General features: G+C 43.8%; 1 protein-coding gene across 3 annotated transcripts in view; it reads left to right on the forward strand.

Moving 5' to 3' along the window:
• Positions 1 to 18,477, forward strand: part of amot (angiomotin) — an 86,195-nt gene that overhangs the window by 36,741 nt on the left and 30,977 nt on the right. For all 3 annotated transcript variants that reach the window (XM_084372880.1, XM_084372881.1, XM_084372882.1), the window contains 2 exons: positions 1,005 to 1,599; positions 8,915 to 9,059. In XM_084372880.1, coding sequence (XP_084229006.1) covers positions 1,005 to 1,599; positions 8,915 to 9,059 — 740 coding nt within the window. The remainder of the gene's footprint in view (positions 1 to 1,004; positions 1,600 to 8,914; positions 9,060 to 18,477) is intronic.

Below are 18,477 nucleotides of genomic sequence, written 5' to 3' on the forward strand. Positions count from 1 at the left end.
GAAGACACCAGCTGTGTAGATGTAGCTTATTAACTGCGTTTTGCGTTCTGAGTTTGCCTACTTTCAAAAAATGCAGGTACATTCCAGCTGATTTTGAATAGGGGCAGGGCTAGAATATGGTTCAATTGGCATATTAGCGTAACTTTGCATAATTAAATGTGCAGTATGTTTAATTAATGCCAGGAGAGGGACTTTAAATGATTTAAATCCAGAAACTTCACTAGTCTCATCGCATCTCACTGTTCGCTTGTTTATGTAAAGTTTATTAAAAGTGTTATGTGTCCAAACAACTTGCACTAAAGAGTCTCTACAACACAGATGACCCATTACAAGCTGTGCCAGTGGTATGAAATGGAACTTGTCTCCTAAGTGGGCGTGGTCACCTCTCTGGCCCACTCCTATTTCTACATTTTTAACACTAACACATTACTGGGGGCTATTAATTGTTCATGTCAAACCTACACAACACTATTTACAGTCAGAAATGTTATGTTTGTGCCTTCTTTTGCCACTTATTTTCATCTGTAACCTTAATATGCTTTCTCCAGATCTCATGAGAGTGTGATGCTGAGGCAGAGACAGGTCTCAAACAAAGTTAATTTTCTCCTGATCTTTGATGCCATTGTAGTGTCAGACTGAAAAAACATGGTTAGGTGCTGTATATTCTGCTAATTGTCTGTGCTGCCGCTATATTGGAGAAATCAGAATCCGCTGATATACAAATGCAAAAATTGCAAATGCAAATATTTCTAATTATTGTTAATTATAGGGCTGACAACTAAAGACACACGACAACACAATCAAAAAAGCATCCACTGTCCACATCACTCAGATGTTTTTTGGTTGTTTCTCTGTTTGTTTTTTTAATAGAATTTGAGTGAAATGAATAGACAACAAGCCTATAACACTGATAGTGAAAACATGTATACAAGTATTCTGTACATCAACACAAGATACAAGCTGAGGTTGAGAACCATGTGATCATACGGCTGATCTCTCCTTAGGTCCAGTAAGGAGGGTTCGGTTCACTCGCAGAGGCCCCTTCACCAGCACAGTCCCACTTCCTCCGTCACCTCTATGGGCTCCTTGTCCCGGACCCAGTCCTCCATCCTAAGCAGCATGCTCAGTGCCTCCCATTCCTCCCATCCCTCCCATCCTTCCCATCCCTCCTTCCCTCAGCAGTACCCTCTGACCCAGGGAGGTTCCATCCCAAGCATGGGGCCCCGCAGCCCACAGAGTTCTGGTTCCCACCAAGCAGGTGAGTCCTTCAATCCGGGGTCCATTCACCCACCAAGAGGTCATGGTTTCCCTCATGACCCCTATGGCTCCACCCCAAGGATTCACCATCAGCAGCAGCAGCACCATCAGTATCAGCTACAACAGCAACAACAACAGTTCCAAGGACCTCCACCTCACCAGCCTCAGCCACCGGTCCAAGTCGGACATTTTCCAAACCCGCACTCCTATTCCCACCTGCAGGGTGAACACTTTGCTATGATGACACGTGCCCACCAGATGGTGGATGTGCTGACGGAAGAGAACAGGATGCTGAGGCAGGAGATTGAAGCCTGCCGCGAGAAAGTCAACAAGTTGCACAAGGTAACATCCTCTGCAGGAGAGCTTTAAAGAATTGGTTCAGTTTCTAATCTTTTACAACAGTATTGAAATGCTCAGATGAACACTGCAAGGGTTTATTGATCGATATAGTTGTTCCTCTTGTCCATAGTGTTCACAAAGAGATTACAGAACCCACAGTCTTGTTCTGTTAAAAAAGGCACTCTAAAGTTCATCTGAAGCTAATATGAGACTTAAGCAGTCTAAGTTAGAAAAACTAAAATGGGTATCTCCCAAGCTTTTTAGTATAAAATTCCGATTCCACAGACTTGGTCTCTTTGCTCAGCATTAGCAGAGGGATATTAACATTAAGCAAGAATTTTGTACGAAAAACACTGTATACAATTATACTGAAATATAAATAGTACACAACAATAACTAGTGCATCACATCTGATGCCAAGGAAATACATTGTAACAAAAGTGTCTGCTAAATTAATGTGATAAATTAATACATGTACCTACCTTTAAGGCAACAGAGCATGTTTTTATGAACCCATTCCCTCTCAATTAAAAATGACACTATTGACAGATTTTTTTAGTAAGAGTTGGTCAGCTGGTCCCAGGTCTTATTCTTCCACAGTCACTCTTCCACATGACTGTTCAAAGCAGCATAAAGACAGAAGCTGCTGCAGGAGGATGGTTTTCAAATCGCACTGACCGCTAATATTTACAGATGAGTTACCAGTGCACAGTGCAGCAGGCTGCAGCTGTGAAGTCATCAGAGCACCGAGCTGACGGAGAGCAATAAGTGTGTCTGTTGTGTTTAAACGTATACGTTTAATGTATAAACACCGTACATGCTTGAAAACTGCTATCACTCCTGCTTTTTGCTGTAATGTAGCGAAATATTCACGCTAACATGTGCATTTAATTAGTCACGCTCAGTGGTGTTGTGTTGAAGAGAAAAGCAGAGACCTCGTTATGCACACCAAAAAAAGACAAACTACTGATGTAATGTTTCAGCCACAGAAGGTCTTAAGGTAAAAGTGAAGACATGAGTCATCTGTTATAGGACATTTTTAGGAAGATAACAGACTGATGTAGACACATCGCCAATCTTGTTGTCTTCATGTGATTGGACAGACCAGATGTGGGGGGTGGGATAGCATCTGATCTGGGGTTGTCTGAGATGGGAAGTGGGTATTATGACATCTGTACTGGATTTGTCAAAGTTTAAGGACACTGTTACATGTTGGTTCTCTTTAGATTTACTTTTTTTGGCATAACAGTCATGGTCTATTACGCACATACACACAATTTGGTAATTTATAGTCAGATCATAATACTGTATAATATAGGCGACAACAAGCAAACAATATCATTTTAACTTAATGGAGTATATAATAATTTAATATTTTCTTCACACTTGAGAGATACAAACTGAAGAATGTCCTGGTGTGTACATTTGTGATTAAAAGTTTATATCTACTTGTAAAGAACATGTATCATGGCAGTCTTGAGTTCCAGTTCTACTAGAGGTCGGCCCATAGTGGATTTTTAAAAGCCGATATAATAACGATAGTCGGGAGAAGGAAAAACCTGATAGTCGATTAATCAGACGATATTACAAATATGTGTATATATATATATATAATTAAAATGGCGATTATTTAACCCTGTCGAAATTGAACAATCTTTGATATTAACTTTATTGGAACTGTTGAACTGAACATTAGGGCCCTGTCTGGTCCCTCCCACCCTCTCAGTGATAAGTTACAGTGAAACTTTGACTTTGTAACGTTAGTAAAATAGAGTAACTATAGAGATGTGCAAGACACAGTCTTTAATTTGAGTTGAGAAGCTAGCAGTAGCTGTCTGTTTGTGGATTACGATTACTTCTGTTGCTCATCCCATTACATTGTTAAATGCCACTCTTACAAACCATTCATGTTCGTGCATGTTCCCGGGGTAAGGAGGATCCTAAAGTGTGCAATTTCATTTCATGAATGGATGGATAGTTTCGTGGCTGGATTATTTGGAAGAGAGAACTACACATTGGTAAGTACAGGATTAAGTAACGTAACATTAACAGAATGGTTTCTGTTGCTGCCTGCCTGGCTGCCTTCAGTGCCCTGTCCCTATCATTGACAAGGTGATGGTGTTGCGTTATATATTTGCGACTAGATAAACTGAAAACGGGTCAGATGAGAGAGGTCTGGCTACGACATACATATGCCTCTGGTAATATCAGCTGTTCCAACGTTTAACGTGACTCAGCGTATCCTCCATGGATGGTGATGAAGTACTCCCCTGCGGTCGGTGGAGGCTGCACAGCCATCGACGGGTTCAGCCGATAACAATAGTTTGCAAAAGGTCCTATCGGTGCCAATTAATTGGCCAAACTGATTAATTGGTCGACCTCTAATTTCTACAGCTCTCATGTTTCTGGGATGGAATGAATGGAACACATACTCCTTAGTCACAAAAGTTCATGAAGTTTGGTTCAATAATGAATTTATTATTGGTCTTCTGAAAATGTGACCAAATCTGCTGGCTCAAAAATATACATACAGTAATTCTAATATTTAGTTAAATGTCTCTCGGCCATTTTCACCTCAGTTAAGTGTTTATGATATCCATCTACAAGCTTCTGGTCGTCCTCTGGCTGAATTTTTAACCACTCCTCTTGACAGGATTGGTATAGTTCAAATACATTTGTTGGCTTCCTGAAACAGACTTGCTTCTTCAGCACAGTCCACATGTTCTCCATGGGGTTCAAGTCAGGACTTTAGGAAGGCCGTTCCAAAATCTCTATTCTAGCATGATTGATCCATTCCTTTACCACTTCTGATGTGTGCTTGGGATCATTGTCCTGTTGGAGCACCCACCTGCACCAAAGACCCAATCTTCTGCTGATGATTTTAGGTTTTCCTGAAGAATTTGGAGAGAATCCTCCTTCTTCATTATTCCATTTACTTTCTTTAGAGCAGCAGATCCTCTGGCAGCAAAACAGCCCCACAGCAAAATACTACCAGCACCATGCCTGACAGTAGGTTTGGTGTTCTTGGGGTTAAAGGTTTCACCGTCTCTCCTCCAAACATATTGCTGCTTATTGTGGTAAAGCAACTCAGTTTTTGTTTCCTCTGACCGCAGAGTTGTCCTCCAGAAGGTTTTTTCTTTGTCCATGTGATCAGCAGCAAACTTAAGGTGCCTCGTCTGTATCAAGAGCTTCTTTCTTGCACAGCAGCCTCTCAGCCCATGTTGATGTAAAACACACCTGACTGTGGACACTGACACCTGTCTTCCAGCAGCTTCTAATTCATTGCAGACTTGCTTTTTGGTTGACTCTTTACCATCCTGACCAGTTTTCTCTCAGCAGCAGGTGACAGTTTGTGTTTTCTTCCTGATCGTGGCAGTTAGGCATGGGCCAGTATGAGATTCTGACGGTATGATAACCTTAGGCAGAAATATCACGGTTTCACGGTATTATGATTACAGCTCTAAAATGTGTATTTTGAATGTCTGTATTTAAAAACAAAAAAAGGAAAAAACTTTTCCATTGAACAGTCTTTTATTTTTAAACAATATATAGAACATGATGATATTAGAAAATATGTATTTAAAATAAATAACAAAAAAAATTACTGAATTATTTCTAAATAAATTAATAATCATAAAAAAATAAATGCAGTCCTTAATGCAGTCCTTTAACTGAAGATAAACCTGCAACTCAAGTCACAACATAAATGAATTATTTTTAGTGGGAAAAAACAACACCACAAAATGCAAATAAATGCAATCACTTAGAGGATAACTACCGTTTTTTACAACCTGGACCTTTTTTCTAGCAAAATATATGGTCATTTACTCACCCAGATAACTTTGGTGTCATTTGGCGTCGTTCGGACGAAATTAGATCCAGTGTAGCGCCGATATATCCATATAATGCGAGTAACGGGGCATCGACACACAGCCTCTATATAACACATTATCTGCCATGAAACTAGTTCATTTCACTAATATTTTGTTACGATATGCTAGCGCTATTCCCCTCTGAGTCCGGGCTCGTCCGTTATCAACATCCGGGGTCAAACTAGCAGTAGCAGCTACAGGTAAACAAGCTGGGCTGTCGTGGGTGCGCGCGCAGCTCAGAGACGACATCTTCCAGGTCAGAGGTAGTAGATCAACCTACAGACCCCGGATGTTGACAGCAAACGAGCCCGGACTCAGAGGGGAATAGCACTAGCATATCGTAACAAAATATTGGTGTTGCAGATCATCCATCATTACCTTTTTACCATCATTTGTTTTGTTAGGGCATCATCTCCCTCATTCTCATTCTCATTCAGTAGGTTAGTAATGTGTTCCATAACAGGCTTCAAAGAGGAGAGGGTGGTCTTTGTTTCAGAGCCAAGTAAATCTGTGAAGTCATTGAGAGGCCCCAGGAGTTGGCAGACTCTCTCCAAAGTTTGCACATCATTGTCTTTTGGCATTAAATGCCATAAGCTCCTGTCTGCTGCAAGAACTGCACAACATGCTTGTTGCTGTCTCTCAATCATTTTGAAAGTGGACCCCCATCTTGTCACTACGTCATGAATGAGTGATTTTTCAGGAATTTCCAGGGTTGCCTGCTGCTTCTTCAGTTATCTTTTTCTCTTCCAGCTGCGAGAGAAACCTTGTACAAAAGACGCCTGCACGCTCATACAGCTGTGTCAACTTTTTGAATTTTGAGTGCTTTGGCTATAGCTAGGTTAAGGTTATGGCCAAAACATCCAAGCCAAACATAGGTTTGGTCATGAAATGCTTTTTTCATATTCGCTGCATTGTCTGTTGTGATGGTAGACAATTTGCCATCTGTGATGTTCTACTCCTGCAGCATGTTTTCAAAAAACTCTAAGATGTGCTCAGCTGTGTGGTCCTCTGGGAAAAACATAGTTTCTAGACAGAAGGACTTTAGCTCCCACTCTGGAGAGAGGAAATGCACTGTGAAGCTGATGTATGGTTCGCCACTACCACAACTGCTAGTCCACAAATCAGTTGTTGCAGAAAACCACACCCCTTTTGCCACTTGTTTCTGCACATGAGCCTTGACCTCGGAGTACATCTTAGGGATTTAATTCTTTGAGAAGAATTTTCTTGATGGCACTTTGTAAAGTGGCACTGCTGTCTTCATCAATTTCAGAAACCCAGGTTTCTCCACAGCTTGAAAGGGCATCATGTCTTTGGCAATGAAGTATGCCACAGCATTGTTCAGGTCTTTAGCATGCTTTGATGTGGGTGCATAGGCGACTTGTTTCTCAAATGATTGCTGAATTGTGGGCTGACCTTCAGCTTTTGAGGTGGATGCCCTGTTGCTGCCAGAGCTACTGCTGTCCTAAAAAGAAAAAATAAGACAGACATCTGAATTTAACCTGAATTTGTAATGACACAGCAGGTTATACAAGCTAAACTTAATTGTAGCATTAAAGTAAAAAAAAAAAAACATTACAAATGTGCTTCTCTTCTTCACCTCATGTTAGAGAAACTAGCTGGTGTTATCCATCTTAGCAATAAAGATTGATGAAAGAGGCAGATATGGTAGATATGGTAACTAGCATGCTAAGATAGATCCATCTTAGCATGCTAGTTACCATATCTGCCTTAAAAAAAAATAAAAAGTTACTATCAGAGATATAGAAAAGATAAGATCTGGTAACTGCCATCTGCCTCTGTAACAAGCTCATTTCACTAATGTCAGACGCTAATGCGCTCGTTCATTTCAAGACAACATTAACTTTACCTTGAATTTAGCAATGGGTGGTGCTCCCGTAGATGCTCTATCATATTCGATGTATTGCCTCCTCGGGCTGTCACTGTCCTCAAGCATGTTTTGCACGTCGGGCGACCTTCTTCCTCCAAGCCGTGGCCGTCTGGCTTTTTACGGTAGCCGAAGTATTCCCATACAGCCGACTTGGTCCTTCTAGACGGGGGGAAAGGTTTGGGGGGCTCGCCTCCTTCAGCCATCGCCGGGGGGGGCACTTTACGCTGCAGCTGCACGTGGCGTGAGGGACCTCTTTTGCCCGCATGAACGGTATGACGGAAAAGTCTAATGTCTGTATTAAACAGGTCCACCAGCTGGTATCAATCAGAATCACTCAGAAGAAGTTAAGATGCTACAAAGAAAATTTGATTCACACAACTTACTATAATCACCTAAATCTGTCATTCATTTGTTGTATGTATATTTTACAGCCATCACATTTGGTCACATTTTCAGAAGCTACTAACCTATAATAAATTCATTATTGAACCAAACTTGAGAGCTGTAGAAATCAATAGAACTGAAGACTGCCATGATGTACATGTTCTACATGTACAAGTGTATGTAAACTTTTGACCACGACTGTATGTGTGCATTTGATCCAATCGATGATGATTTGTCATTTCATAAAAAACAAATACAGACGTCTGTTCACCTCTTTACCTGAAGAAGACCATCAGTGGTTGAAATAATCAAATTAGTCAGATCTACATCAAATAAAAAGACAGCAATGTGCTTTTTTCTCTTTATTTCTGAAGTAACTCTCGACTCAAGTCAATTTTAGTACTTTCATACTCTACTTTAAGTAGTTATTTTGAGCACTACCTATACTTCCTACTTTTGTAGACCATCTTGTTTTTGCAAAGTAACAGCTACACGGCCCGCGTCTTTCCCCGCTGTCGCTGCATATTTAACTGACAGCTCTCAATAAGACACCTAACGGCAGGAGAGACTAAATGAAGAACAGAGATGAGGAGAAACCTGACTGGATTTTTTCACAAACGAATGAGGCAACAGAGTCAGGTGTGACAGATAACGGCTCCATAAAAAAGAAAGAAATTCTGGCCCTCACTAAGTTCTAAACCCTGGCTATGTCCTCAGAAGGAGCTATGGGATCTGTGTCTTAGAAAGATCAATTACTTCAGCAGTATCACATAATGCAAATTGTTGGTGTATGGGGTGCAGGTGTGTATCATGCGCACCATGCTGTTGATGAGATATTTTGCCTTGCAAAGCTATACTTAAGAAAAAGCTGTGACAATGAAGTAATTCATCCAACCATTTGCTTTGGACAAACAAGATTTTTTTTTTTCTTGTGATCTTACATCTGTGCTAATGATTTGTTAATGGTGTTTAGGGGATGTACCAAGCTGCACCTGCTCACAGATTACTAACATATGGCTGTCTACCAGGCCAGTTTTGACCCTTGTCAAGAGATTGGATATGAATGGATACTCAGTAGAGAAATTAATTCTACAATATTTTAATAAAGGTTCATCGATCACTTTCATTCTGTCTTCACTTGGTTTCTCTTTATTCCTCCAATGCCTGTTGGCAGTTGGAAACAGAGATTCAGCTGGTGTCAGAGGCCTATGAAAACCTTGCCAAGTCCTCTTCCAAGAGGGAGGCCCTGGAAAAAACCATGAGGAACAAGCTGGAACTGGAGGTGCGCCGCCTGCACGACTTCAACAGGGACCTCCGAGGTGAGAAAGCAGAGATGTCACACTAGTACCAGTATCACACTACTATTGCAGGTAATAATAAATTCAGCATTAAAGCTGCGAGCAGCATCGAGCGGGCCCTCGCACCCTGCACGCGTCTGAGTATGCAGCATCCCTGGTTGCTTTGCTGGACACCAACTGGGCGACACAGCTCTGAATTTTCATGCGTTTTGGACACTGAACAAAGGAGATAAATGTTGCTCAATGTGTCCACAATGTGGCGCTAGAGAACATCCAGTAATTGCATATTACATTCATATATTAATTGTAGACCACACTAAAAATTTGGTCTAAAACAAATAACGATTGTCAGACACTGCTACTTCCTATTGTCATATACATTCATATGTGGTGCAATGATGATGACCTTCACTGGCTTCAACGCTTTCACAAGGTCCTCAGTATTTGACTCTAACACTGAGCTGTTAGAGAATGAACTGCGGAGGTTCAGTAAGTTTGCCAGCGGGTTTGAAACAGTGAGTTTGGTGTGTAAGGATCCCAAACACTGAAGGTGTCCTTCAAAGTGAAACACGGTGATGGCTCAGGAGACGTATTCAAATCCAACAGATGAAGTAGACTGGGGCTTATGGTGGGAGTTGTTCAAAACAACAGCAAGTGCAACAGTTTAATCCTCCACTAAGATGGTGAAGAGTCATCTGCTCATTGTAAGGGCAGGTATAGATATTAATGTGTCCTGCTTTGTTATGTGTATGCTCCAAATCAGGGAACAGAAAAGGTAGGTTTTTTTCACTCTCATGAAAAATGAGCTAAGGAATTACCATCAGGATCAGCTCATCATTGGTGGAGATTTTAACTGTACAATAGATTTCACTGTAGACAGGACAAGTGAGGAAACTCATCCTCATTCACTTCAGACCCTTAATAACATCATCACACACCTGGATCTGTTAGACACATGGATGGTAAAACATCTACAGTCCAGACAATATACATGGGTGAGGGCCAGCAACAACAGGGTCAGTGTTGCACGACAGGATCTACATTTCCCAAAACCTAAGCTCCAGTCTAATTCAATGTCACATAAGCCCAGTTGGTTTCACTGACCACCATTTTGTTAGTTTACACTTGAAAATCTCACCGGGTGAAAGGGTGAAGTCCTACTGGCTTTAACAACAAGCAAGACAGCATATTTTGCCAGAGCTTTAAGTGTTTCTGGCAACGGTGGAAACTTAAGAAAGCACACTTCAGTTCTTTGAAGCTGTGGTGGGAGGTGGGTAGGGCACAGATTTGTGTTTTTTGCCAGCAGTACACCTCCCATTTGACTGCTAAGATCAAGGCAACAGTTCAGGAATTTGAAGCAAGCATAAAGAGCATTAAAGAGGGGTTACAGGGAGACACAAGATCCAACTAAAGGCCATCTGCTGCAGGAGAAGAGGTTGGCATTGAGCTCCTTCCTGCAGGAAAGAGTGAAAGGAGCTCTTGTAAGATCTTGCTTCCTTCAGCTAAAGGACATGGATACCCCAACCTCTTTCTTTTTTAACCTGGAGAGGTCGGTGGCTCAGAGGAAACAGATGACCTGCCTTGAACTGCCAGATGGAAGAGTGACCACCAGTCTAGGCGAGATGAGGAGCCATGCAATGGAGAAACTGACAGTTGCTGTCAACCAGATGGCATCAGGACAGGCACAAGGGATTGATGGTCTTTCCACTGACTTTTTTAAACAGTTGTGGAATATCATTGGACCTGATTTACACAGTGTTTATTAGAGTAATTCAGAACAGGATCTGTTCCTGTTTTCTGTCAGCATGCGAGGCCAGTGGCCCTCCTTTTTACAGACTACAAGGTGCTTTCCATAGTCTTTTCAAACAGACTCAAGGACATCCTGGAAATAATTGTACAGTAGGTACTACTTCAAAGTGGCCATTTCACTCGCGGGGAGCGAGATTCACGCAACGCGTGAAATATAAGTGACAACTGTAGCCACTAGGTGGAAGCATAGTTCAGAATTGCAGCTCAAACGATTTTGGGACAATTCCACATTTGACCACAATGTAGCTGCAATGGAGAGTGGCGCTGTTTTAGGCTACAGGTAGAGTGAATGGAGAGGGGGACTGCTAAACCGTATCAGATTGATTCAGACTGATTGTTTCACAGCGGTGGGACACCTCAATTATCTGGGTGACCTTGGATAATCACTTGTGCTTTCTTTGTTTTACAGTAGAGCTAAAATATGGACATTAGTTGTTTTTTAAGGAACATTTGTTTACTGGTAAAGTTGCCGACCTGAATTATTGTCCCAGTCCGCCCCCGTGAGCCTATATCACGGCCTGACTGGATGTTGCTTAAATATAAGAATAGCCTATAATAATATCTGATACCCTAAAGACATCTGAGGTTGTGTTTTTGCTCGCTCGCTGCAGCCACGGCTAATAAGCGGAGGCAGAAACAATTACGCACAGCCTACAGAAGTTTCAACGTCCATACAAGCATTTAAGAAATGATTCTTATCAGTTCCATAATTCAGAGAGGATTTTTACTCAACGAAAAAATGTATAAAGATCAGTTTTTAGGTTGAAGACACGACAGCAGCACGTATGTCCAGACGCTGATGTGTGTCAGCTGGGGCAGCGGGTCGGTGATCCATAAGACACATGAGAGCATTATGACTGATGTATAGCTCCCCTGGTAGAGCAGCTCCCTCAGTAAGCAGAATCATCGCTAGTATGGGTTCGAATCTCAGTATAGGCAGTACCTTTAGTTAATGTGTTTTCTTTTCTCATCATCATTATGATCACATATGGCTCCAAGTTTGAGCAAATAAATGAGCAAATGAGCATTCATTCTCCGCCGGGCCGCAGCACCAGCTTTCCTGCTTGTGTACATAAAATACATAAAATTCTGACACCACAACTGTAGCGTACCGAATATCAATAGATGATAACCAGAAAAAAAACGTTCTATTGATCTGATTCACCGGCTTCATGGACGTCGGAACTATTTTCTGAGAGGGGGTGCGGGATTTTTGCTGGGAGGGGTGGGGGAAGCACGCACTTTTATCAATGATTAAGGATTTGATTTGAAGTTATTTCATAATGGCGTGCAGTCATAAGAGAACTAGAATGGATGAACACGGCATCTTTATTGTTAAGAAAATGAAACTTTGATCACTAAATCAGGCCATTTAAGGAACATAACAGCATTATTTGTACCCTTGAATGAAACATACATTTTTTCGTTGAGTAAAAATCCTCTCTGAATTATGGAACTGATAAGAATCATTTCTTAAATGCTTGTATGGACGTTGAAACTTCTGTAGGCTGTGCGTAATTGTTTCTGCCTCCGCTTAGCCGTGGCTGCAGCGAGCGAGCAAAATCACAACCTCAGATGTCTTTAGGGTCTTTGACGTGTGCACAAAAAAAGACCACAGTTAAACATAAAAGCAAAACAAAAACAGATAAACATAAAATGGGAATATCACAGATAAATACAAAATACAAAGAATAAGACCTTAAAAGAAATTTAAAAGGCGTATCATAGTGAGTTGTTGATGATGTTGATGGCGGATGAGATGAATGATTTTTTTCACTAAGTTTGTCCTTGCTAGAGGGACCCTGTAGCGACAGGCTGAAGGAAGGAGTTGGAATGAGGTGTGGAGTGGGTGAGGTATTATTAGCTACATTCTTGTATTTAAGCAACAACGAACAGAAACATAAATCAGGCAACTCTGTCCATTCCCCATTCATGGTCACTGCTCCCTGCTGCTGCATGTTGTCGTCCTCCTGCTCACAGATGCCACCTGGTGGTTGTTTGGGCACATTGCCGCTTCTCATGAAAACACAATTGATCCTCCACACGCGAGAATCACGTGTGAACTCGGCCACAACAAAGTAGTACCTACTGTACATCCTGTACAGACTTATTGTATTCCTGATAGGACAATCATGGACAACAATTTCCTCAATCATGATGTAATTGACGTGTGTAAACGTGATAATGTCGGCTTTGGTTTGTCTCTTTGGACCAGGAGAAAGCGCTTGACAGGATGGATCACTTTTATTTGGTTTCTGCTCTTAAGGCGTTTGGTATTGGTGATGGTTTTCTGGCTTGGGTCAGTCTATTATACAGGGATGCTCAGTGTATGGTAAAGATGGGGGCAGGGCTGAGTCTGCCAATCCCTGTAAAGCGAGTGGTTAAGACAGGGTTGTCCTATCTCAGTCCAGCTATATAGCTTAGCTATAGAACCTTTGCTGTGCAGGTTGAGATCGACTCAGTGGTCTCTCACAGGCCAGTTCCTTCAACCTCAACGCCTGAGAATGATTGCAGAAGATCACACTGTGGCAGGAGGGAGAAGGTCAGCTGTGGGGGAGTGGCAGGAAGGGAGAAGGTCAGCTGCTGTCGTTTGCAACTCCACACCTGGACAAATTTCAGACTGTGGGGAAAAAAGCACTCTACACTCAGTGTCAAGACCCTAAACATGCAGTCTCTGGCAGGGATGGAGGAGTTGAGATGGACTGAGCTTTTTGGCCCTGGCGTTTCCCTGAAAGGCAGCTGACGGCCCCTGTACAAGCTGCCTGTCGAAAAACGGACAGCAGACTTCCAGTCTCTCCTCTCCTCTCCTAAAAAAATTAAATCCAGCAGCAGCAGTCACGTTTCAATAGCGATGCACCACCACTGCTACATACATATAGGGGAAACACTGGGGCAACATATACTGCTAGGAAGCTTGTGAATTTTGTTCTCATCCTTCTTATCAACAATGTCACATCATAATTACTTGTTGATTACATTTTTATTATTATTCTGAATCTGCACAGTAACTTAAGTTATCAAATAAATATAGTTGAGTAAATCAGTTTTTTACTTTTTAATACATTTTAATAAATAGTTTTAAAAGCGTACTTTTAAAAAAAAGTACAAGGTAGAAAAAAAGAGAGTGGGAGAATTTGAAAGTGGAGTTGAAAGGGATTTGAAGATGTACAGAGAGGAGGAGGAAGAGGTAGAAGAAGTGAAAAATGGGGAAGAGGAGTATGAAGAAGGAGAGGAAGACAGAGGGGGAGGAGAACAAGGGAAGAAGACAAACATACAGGTGCGTGAGTCTTTGGGAGAAAGACAGAGACTGAGTGAGAGTTTAAACCTGAAACACATCAAGGTTCGTTAAATAGCTCAACATTAATCCACCAATCAGAACTGAGGAATTATAGTCGGGCTTAAAGTGCTGTGTCATTGAGAGAGAGATAGTCCACTCAAAGAGCTCACCAGTAAGCACAAATTGTACATCATATGGCTGAAATTGGTAGTATTGTGTGCTCAGAACCTGCGCTGGTGAGCTAGCAGATGTCCTGACTGACATCTTCAACATCTCCCTCAGTCAGGCCATCGTCCCCAGATGCTTCAAAACATCCACTATAATACCAGTAGCAAAGAAATCAGTTGTATCCTGTCTGAACGACTACCGCCCCGTTGCACTGACACCAATTGTGATGAAGTGTTTTGAGCGGCTTGTCAAACCACACATCACAGCCAGCCTCCCTGCATCACATGACCCACACCAGTTTGCTTATCATCCCAACCGCTCCACAGAGGATGGAATATCCACCAATCAGTCATCACTCATCTGGACCAGAAAGACACCTACGCCAGAATCCTGTACATTGATTTCAGCTCAGCATTTAATACCATCATCCCCAAGAGACTAATGGAGAAACTCCTCCTACTCGGCCTGAACACCGCCACGTCTCTGGATCTGGGACTTTCTGACGGAGAGACCTCAGTCTGTCCGTGTCGGAAATAACACTTCCAACTCATCATGCTGAGCACTGGATCTCCTCAAGGCTGTGTACTCAGCCCATTTTTGTTTACACTGCTAACACACGACTGTGCATCCAGACACGAGGGGAACCAGATCAAGTTCACGGATGACACCACAGTGGTGGGACTCATTCATAGAAATGAGGAATCAACGTACAGAGAACAAGTTAAACACCTAGAGGGCTGGTGCAGAGAAAATAATCAGCTGCTCAATGCGGACAAAACGAAGGAGATGATTATCGACCTCCTAAGGTCACAGCCCGAGCACGCTCCTCTCAGCATCAGTGGCCGCACAGTGGAGAGAGTGGAGAACATCAAGTTCCTCGGAGTGCAGATCTCGCAGGACCTAAGCTGGAATCACGAAATGAGCCCAGCAGGGACTGTTCTTCCTGAGGAAGCTGAAACAAGCCTCTCTCCCCATCAGCATCCTCAGGACCTTCTATAGTGGTGTGGTGGAGAGCGTTCTGACATGGTACTCCAGCTCCAACTCCAGCTCAGACTCCAACTCCAGCTCAGACAAAAAAGCCCTGCAGAGAATAGTTAGAGGAGCTGAGAGGGTCATCGGAGTTTCCCTCCCCTCTGTCCAAGAACTCTTCCTAAGCCACTGCAGGAGCAGGGCACTGAATATCGTCAGGGACCCCTCCCACCCTCTCCACACATTATTTGAACTGCTCCCATCAGGAAAATGGTTGCGACCCCCGAGAGCAAAAACAGTGTTATTTATGTGTTATGTCTTCTAAACTGCAAGACACCGATGCAGGACCACAAGTCTACCATCGCAGTTTACTTCTGGGACTTAAACACTGCCCGGCAGTGTTACCAACAATGATACTGAAAGGACTACAGGCTCTTGGCTTGCTTAGCAAATCACTGAGCACGCCTACTGGCAAGGGTCAGGTGAGAAGGTGCCGAAAGCGGTGCGAGAGAAGACGGAAGAGGGGCAAGAAAGCCGGTGTCCGTGCTAGGCTAAGAGCTCCCGTCCATCCTGCTCTCCAACGTCCGCTCCCTGGAAAATAAACTGGACTACATCAGACTACAACGGACCACTCAACAGGACACTAGGGACTGCTGTGTGTATGTTTTTACAGAAACACAGCTCAACGACCGAGTCCCGGACACGGCCATTCAGCTAGACGGACTAGCCTCGCATCGAGCCGACAGAGACCCAACGCTGTGCGGCAACACCCGAGGTGGAGGACTGTGTGTTTACATCAACACGGACTGGTGCAACAACTCTGTCCTAGTCTCCAAGTCCTGTTGAGATGTGAGACCCTTTTATTTGCCGAGAGAGCTCTCCTCCCTGCACATTGTAGCTGTTTACATTCCTCCCAGTGCTAATGCTAATGAAGCGCTAGCCGCACTGCATCAGTGATCTTCAAAACAAACACCCAGAAGGACTTCTTATTGTCGCCGGAGATTTCAACCATGCAAATCTCAAAACTGTGCTTCCTAAATTCCACCAATATGTGGATTTTGCAACGACAGGGGTGAACATGCTGGACCTTGTTTACATCACCATACCCGGTGCATACCGGGCCGAGCCCCGCCCCCACCTCGGATACTCAGACCACATCTCCGTTAAGCTAGTCCCAGTTTACAGACCGCTTGTCAGACGCTCCAGACCAGCAAACAAACAGGTGAAGACCTGGCTGGAAGGAGCCATCTCTGCCCTTCAGGACTGTTTTGAGTGCACTGACTGGCAAATGTTTAGGAAAGCAGCAACCACCAATGGCTCCATTCACCTGGAGGAGTCCACGGCATCAGTAACTGGCTTCATCAGAAAGCCCATTGATGACGTCACTGTCATCAAGACCATCACCACACGCTCAAAACAGAAGCCATGGATGACTGCAGAGGTACGTGCACTGTTGAGAACCAGAGACATAGCCTTCAGAGCAAGAGATAAGGAGGCCCTGAGCACAGCGAGGGCAACACTGGCCCGGGCTATCAGGGATGCTAAACAAGCGCATGCCCAGAAAATCCACGGCCACTTCAGAGACAGCGGAGACACACGGCAGCTGTGGCAGGGCATCCAAGCAATCACCAACTACAGGACAACAACACTGAGCTGTGACAATGATGCCTCCCTGCTCGATTCGCTGAACGTGTTCTACGCCCGGTTTGAAGCAGAAAACGATGTGGTGGTGAGGAAGAACACCCCCCCTCCCAGCAGACAAGTGCTATGTCTGACCACCACTGAGGTGAGAAAGACTCTGCGCAGAGTCAACCCGCGTAAAGCTGCTGGCCCAGACAACATTCCCGGGAGTGTGCTGAAAGAATGTGCAGACCAACTGGCAGATGTTTTCACGGACATCTTCAACATCTCCCTGAGCAGTGCCACGGTCCCATTGTGCTTTAAAACCACCACCATTGTCCCTGTGCCCAAAAAGTCACCTGTATCCTGCCTCAACGACCACCGCCCCATCGCACTCACCCCTAACATCATGAAGTGCTTTGAGAGGCTGATCCTGAGGCACATAAAGAACCTTCTGCCCCCCACCCTAGACCCCCTGCAGTTTGCGTATCGAGCCAACCGCTCAACCGTCAACGCCATCACCAACACCCTCCACCTAGCAGTCACCCATCTGGATAAAAAGGACACTTACGTCAGAATGCTGTTCATAGACTTCAGTTCAGCATTCAACACAATTATCCCCCAGCACCTGACTAGGAAGCTGAGCTTGCTGGGCCTGAACACATCCCTCTGCAACTGGATCCTGGACTTTCTGACGGGAGACCCCAGACAGTCCGGGTCGGGAATAACATCTCCAGCACCACCACACTGAGCTGAGGGGCACCTCAAGGCTGTGTGCTCAGTCCACTGCTGTTCACACTCCTGACCCACGACTGCACAGCACTACACGATTCGAACCACATCATAAAGAGAGGAGGTGGAACAACTGATAACCTGGTGCAAAGTTAACAGCCTGTACCTGAATATAGACAAAACCAAAGAGATGGTTGTTGACTTCCGGAGAACACAGAGGGACCATGAGCCACTGGACATCTACGGCTCCCCGGTGGAGATCGTGAAGAACACCAACTTCCTTGGTGTCCACCTGGCGGAGAACATAACCTGGTCCCTAAACACCATCTCCACCTTGAAGAAAGCCCAGCAGCGTCTCCACTTCTTGAGAAGGCTGAGGAGAGTCCCACCCCCAATTCTCACCACTTTCTACAGAGGGACTATAGAGAGCCTTCTGGGTAGCTGCATCACCGCCTGGTTCGGAAACTGCACCCAACTGGACCGCAAGAACCTGCAGCGAGTGGTGAGGACGGCTGAAAAGGTCATTGGAGTCACTCTCCCCTCCGTGTCAGATATTTACACCACAGGCTGCATCTGTAAGGCAACCAGCATTGTGAAAGACCCCACCCACCCCTCACATAGACTTTTCTCCCCCTTCCATCTGGCAGAAGGTACCGTAGCATACGGTCTGTCACTACCAGACTATAAAACAGCTTCTTCCCCCAGGCCATACGACTCCTCAATGCTCTGGGACTGATCTGATCACCTCTGTTACCCTGTTGTATGTTGTCCTGCGTTGCTGTTTTTGTATTTGTCTGATGCACTATTGCACATCATGTAAATAATAATAATAATCATAGTCACTTTAAAAGTATTTTTGCTGCA

The sequence above is a fragment of the Pagrus pagrus genome, assembly GCF_965226575.1.
Source record: "Pagrus pagrus genome assembly, chromosome: 14".
Taxonomy (NCBI): Eukaryota; Metazoa; Chordata; class Actinopteri; order Spariformes; family Sparidae; genus Pagrus; species Pagrus pagrus.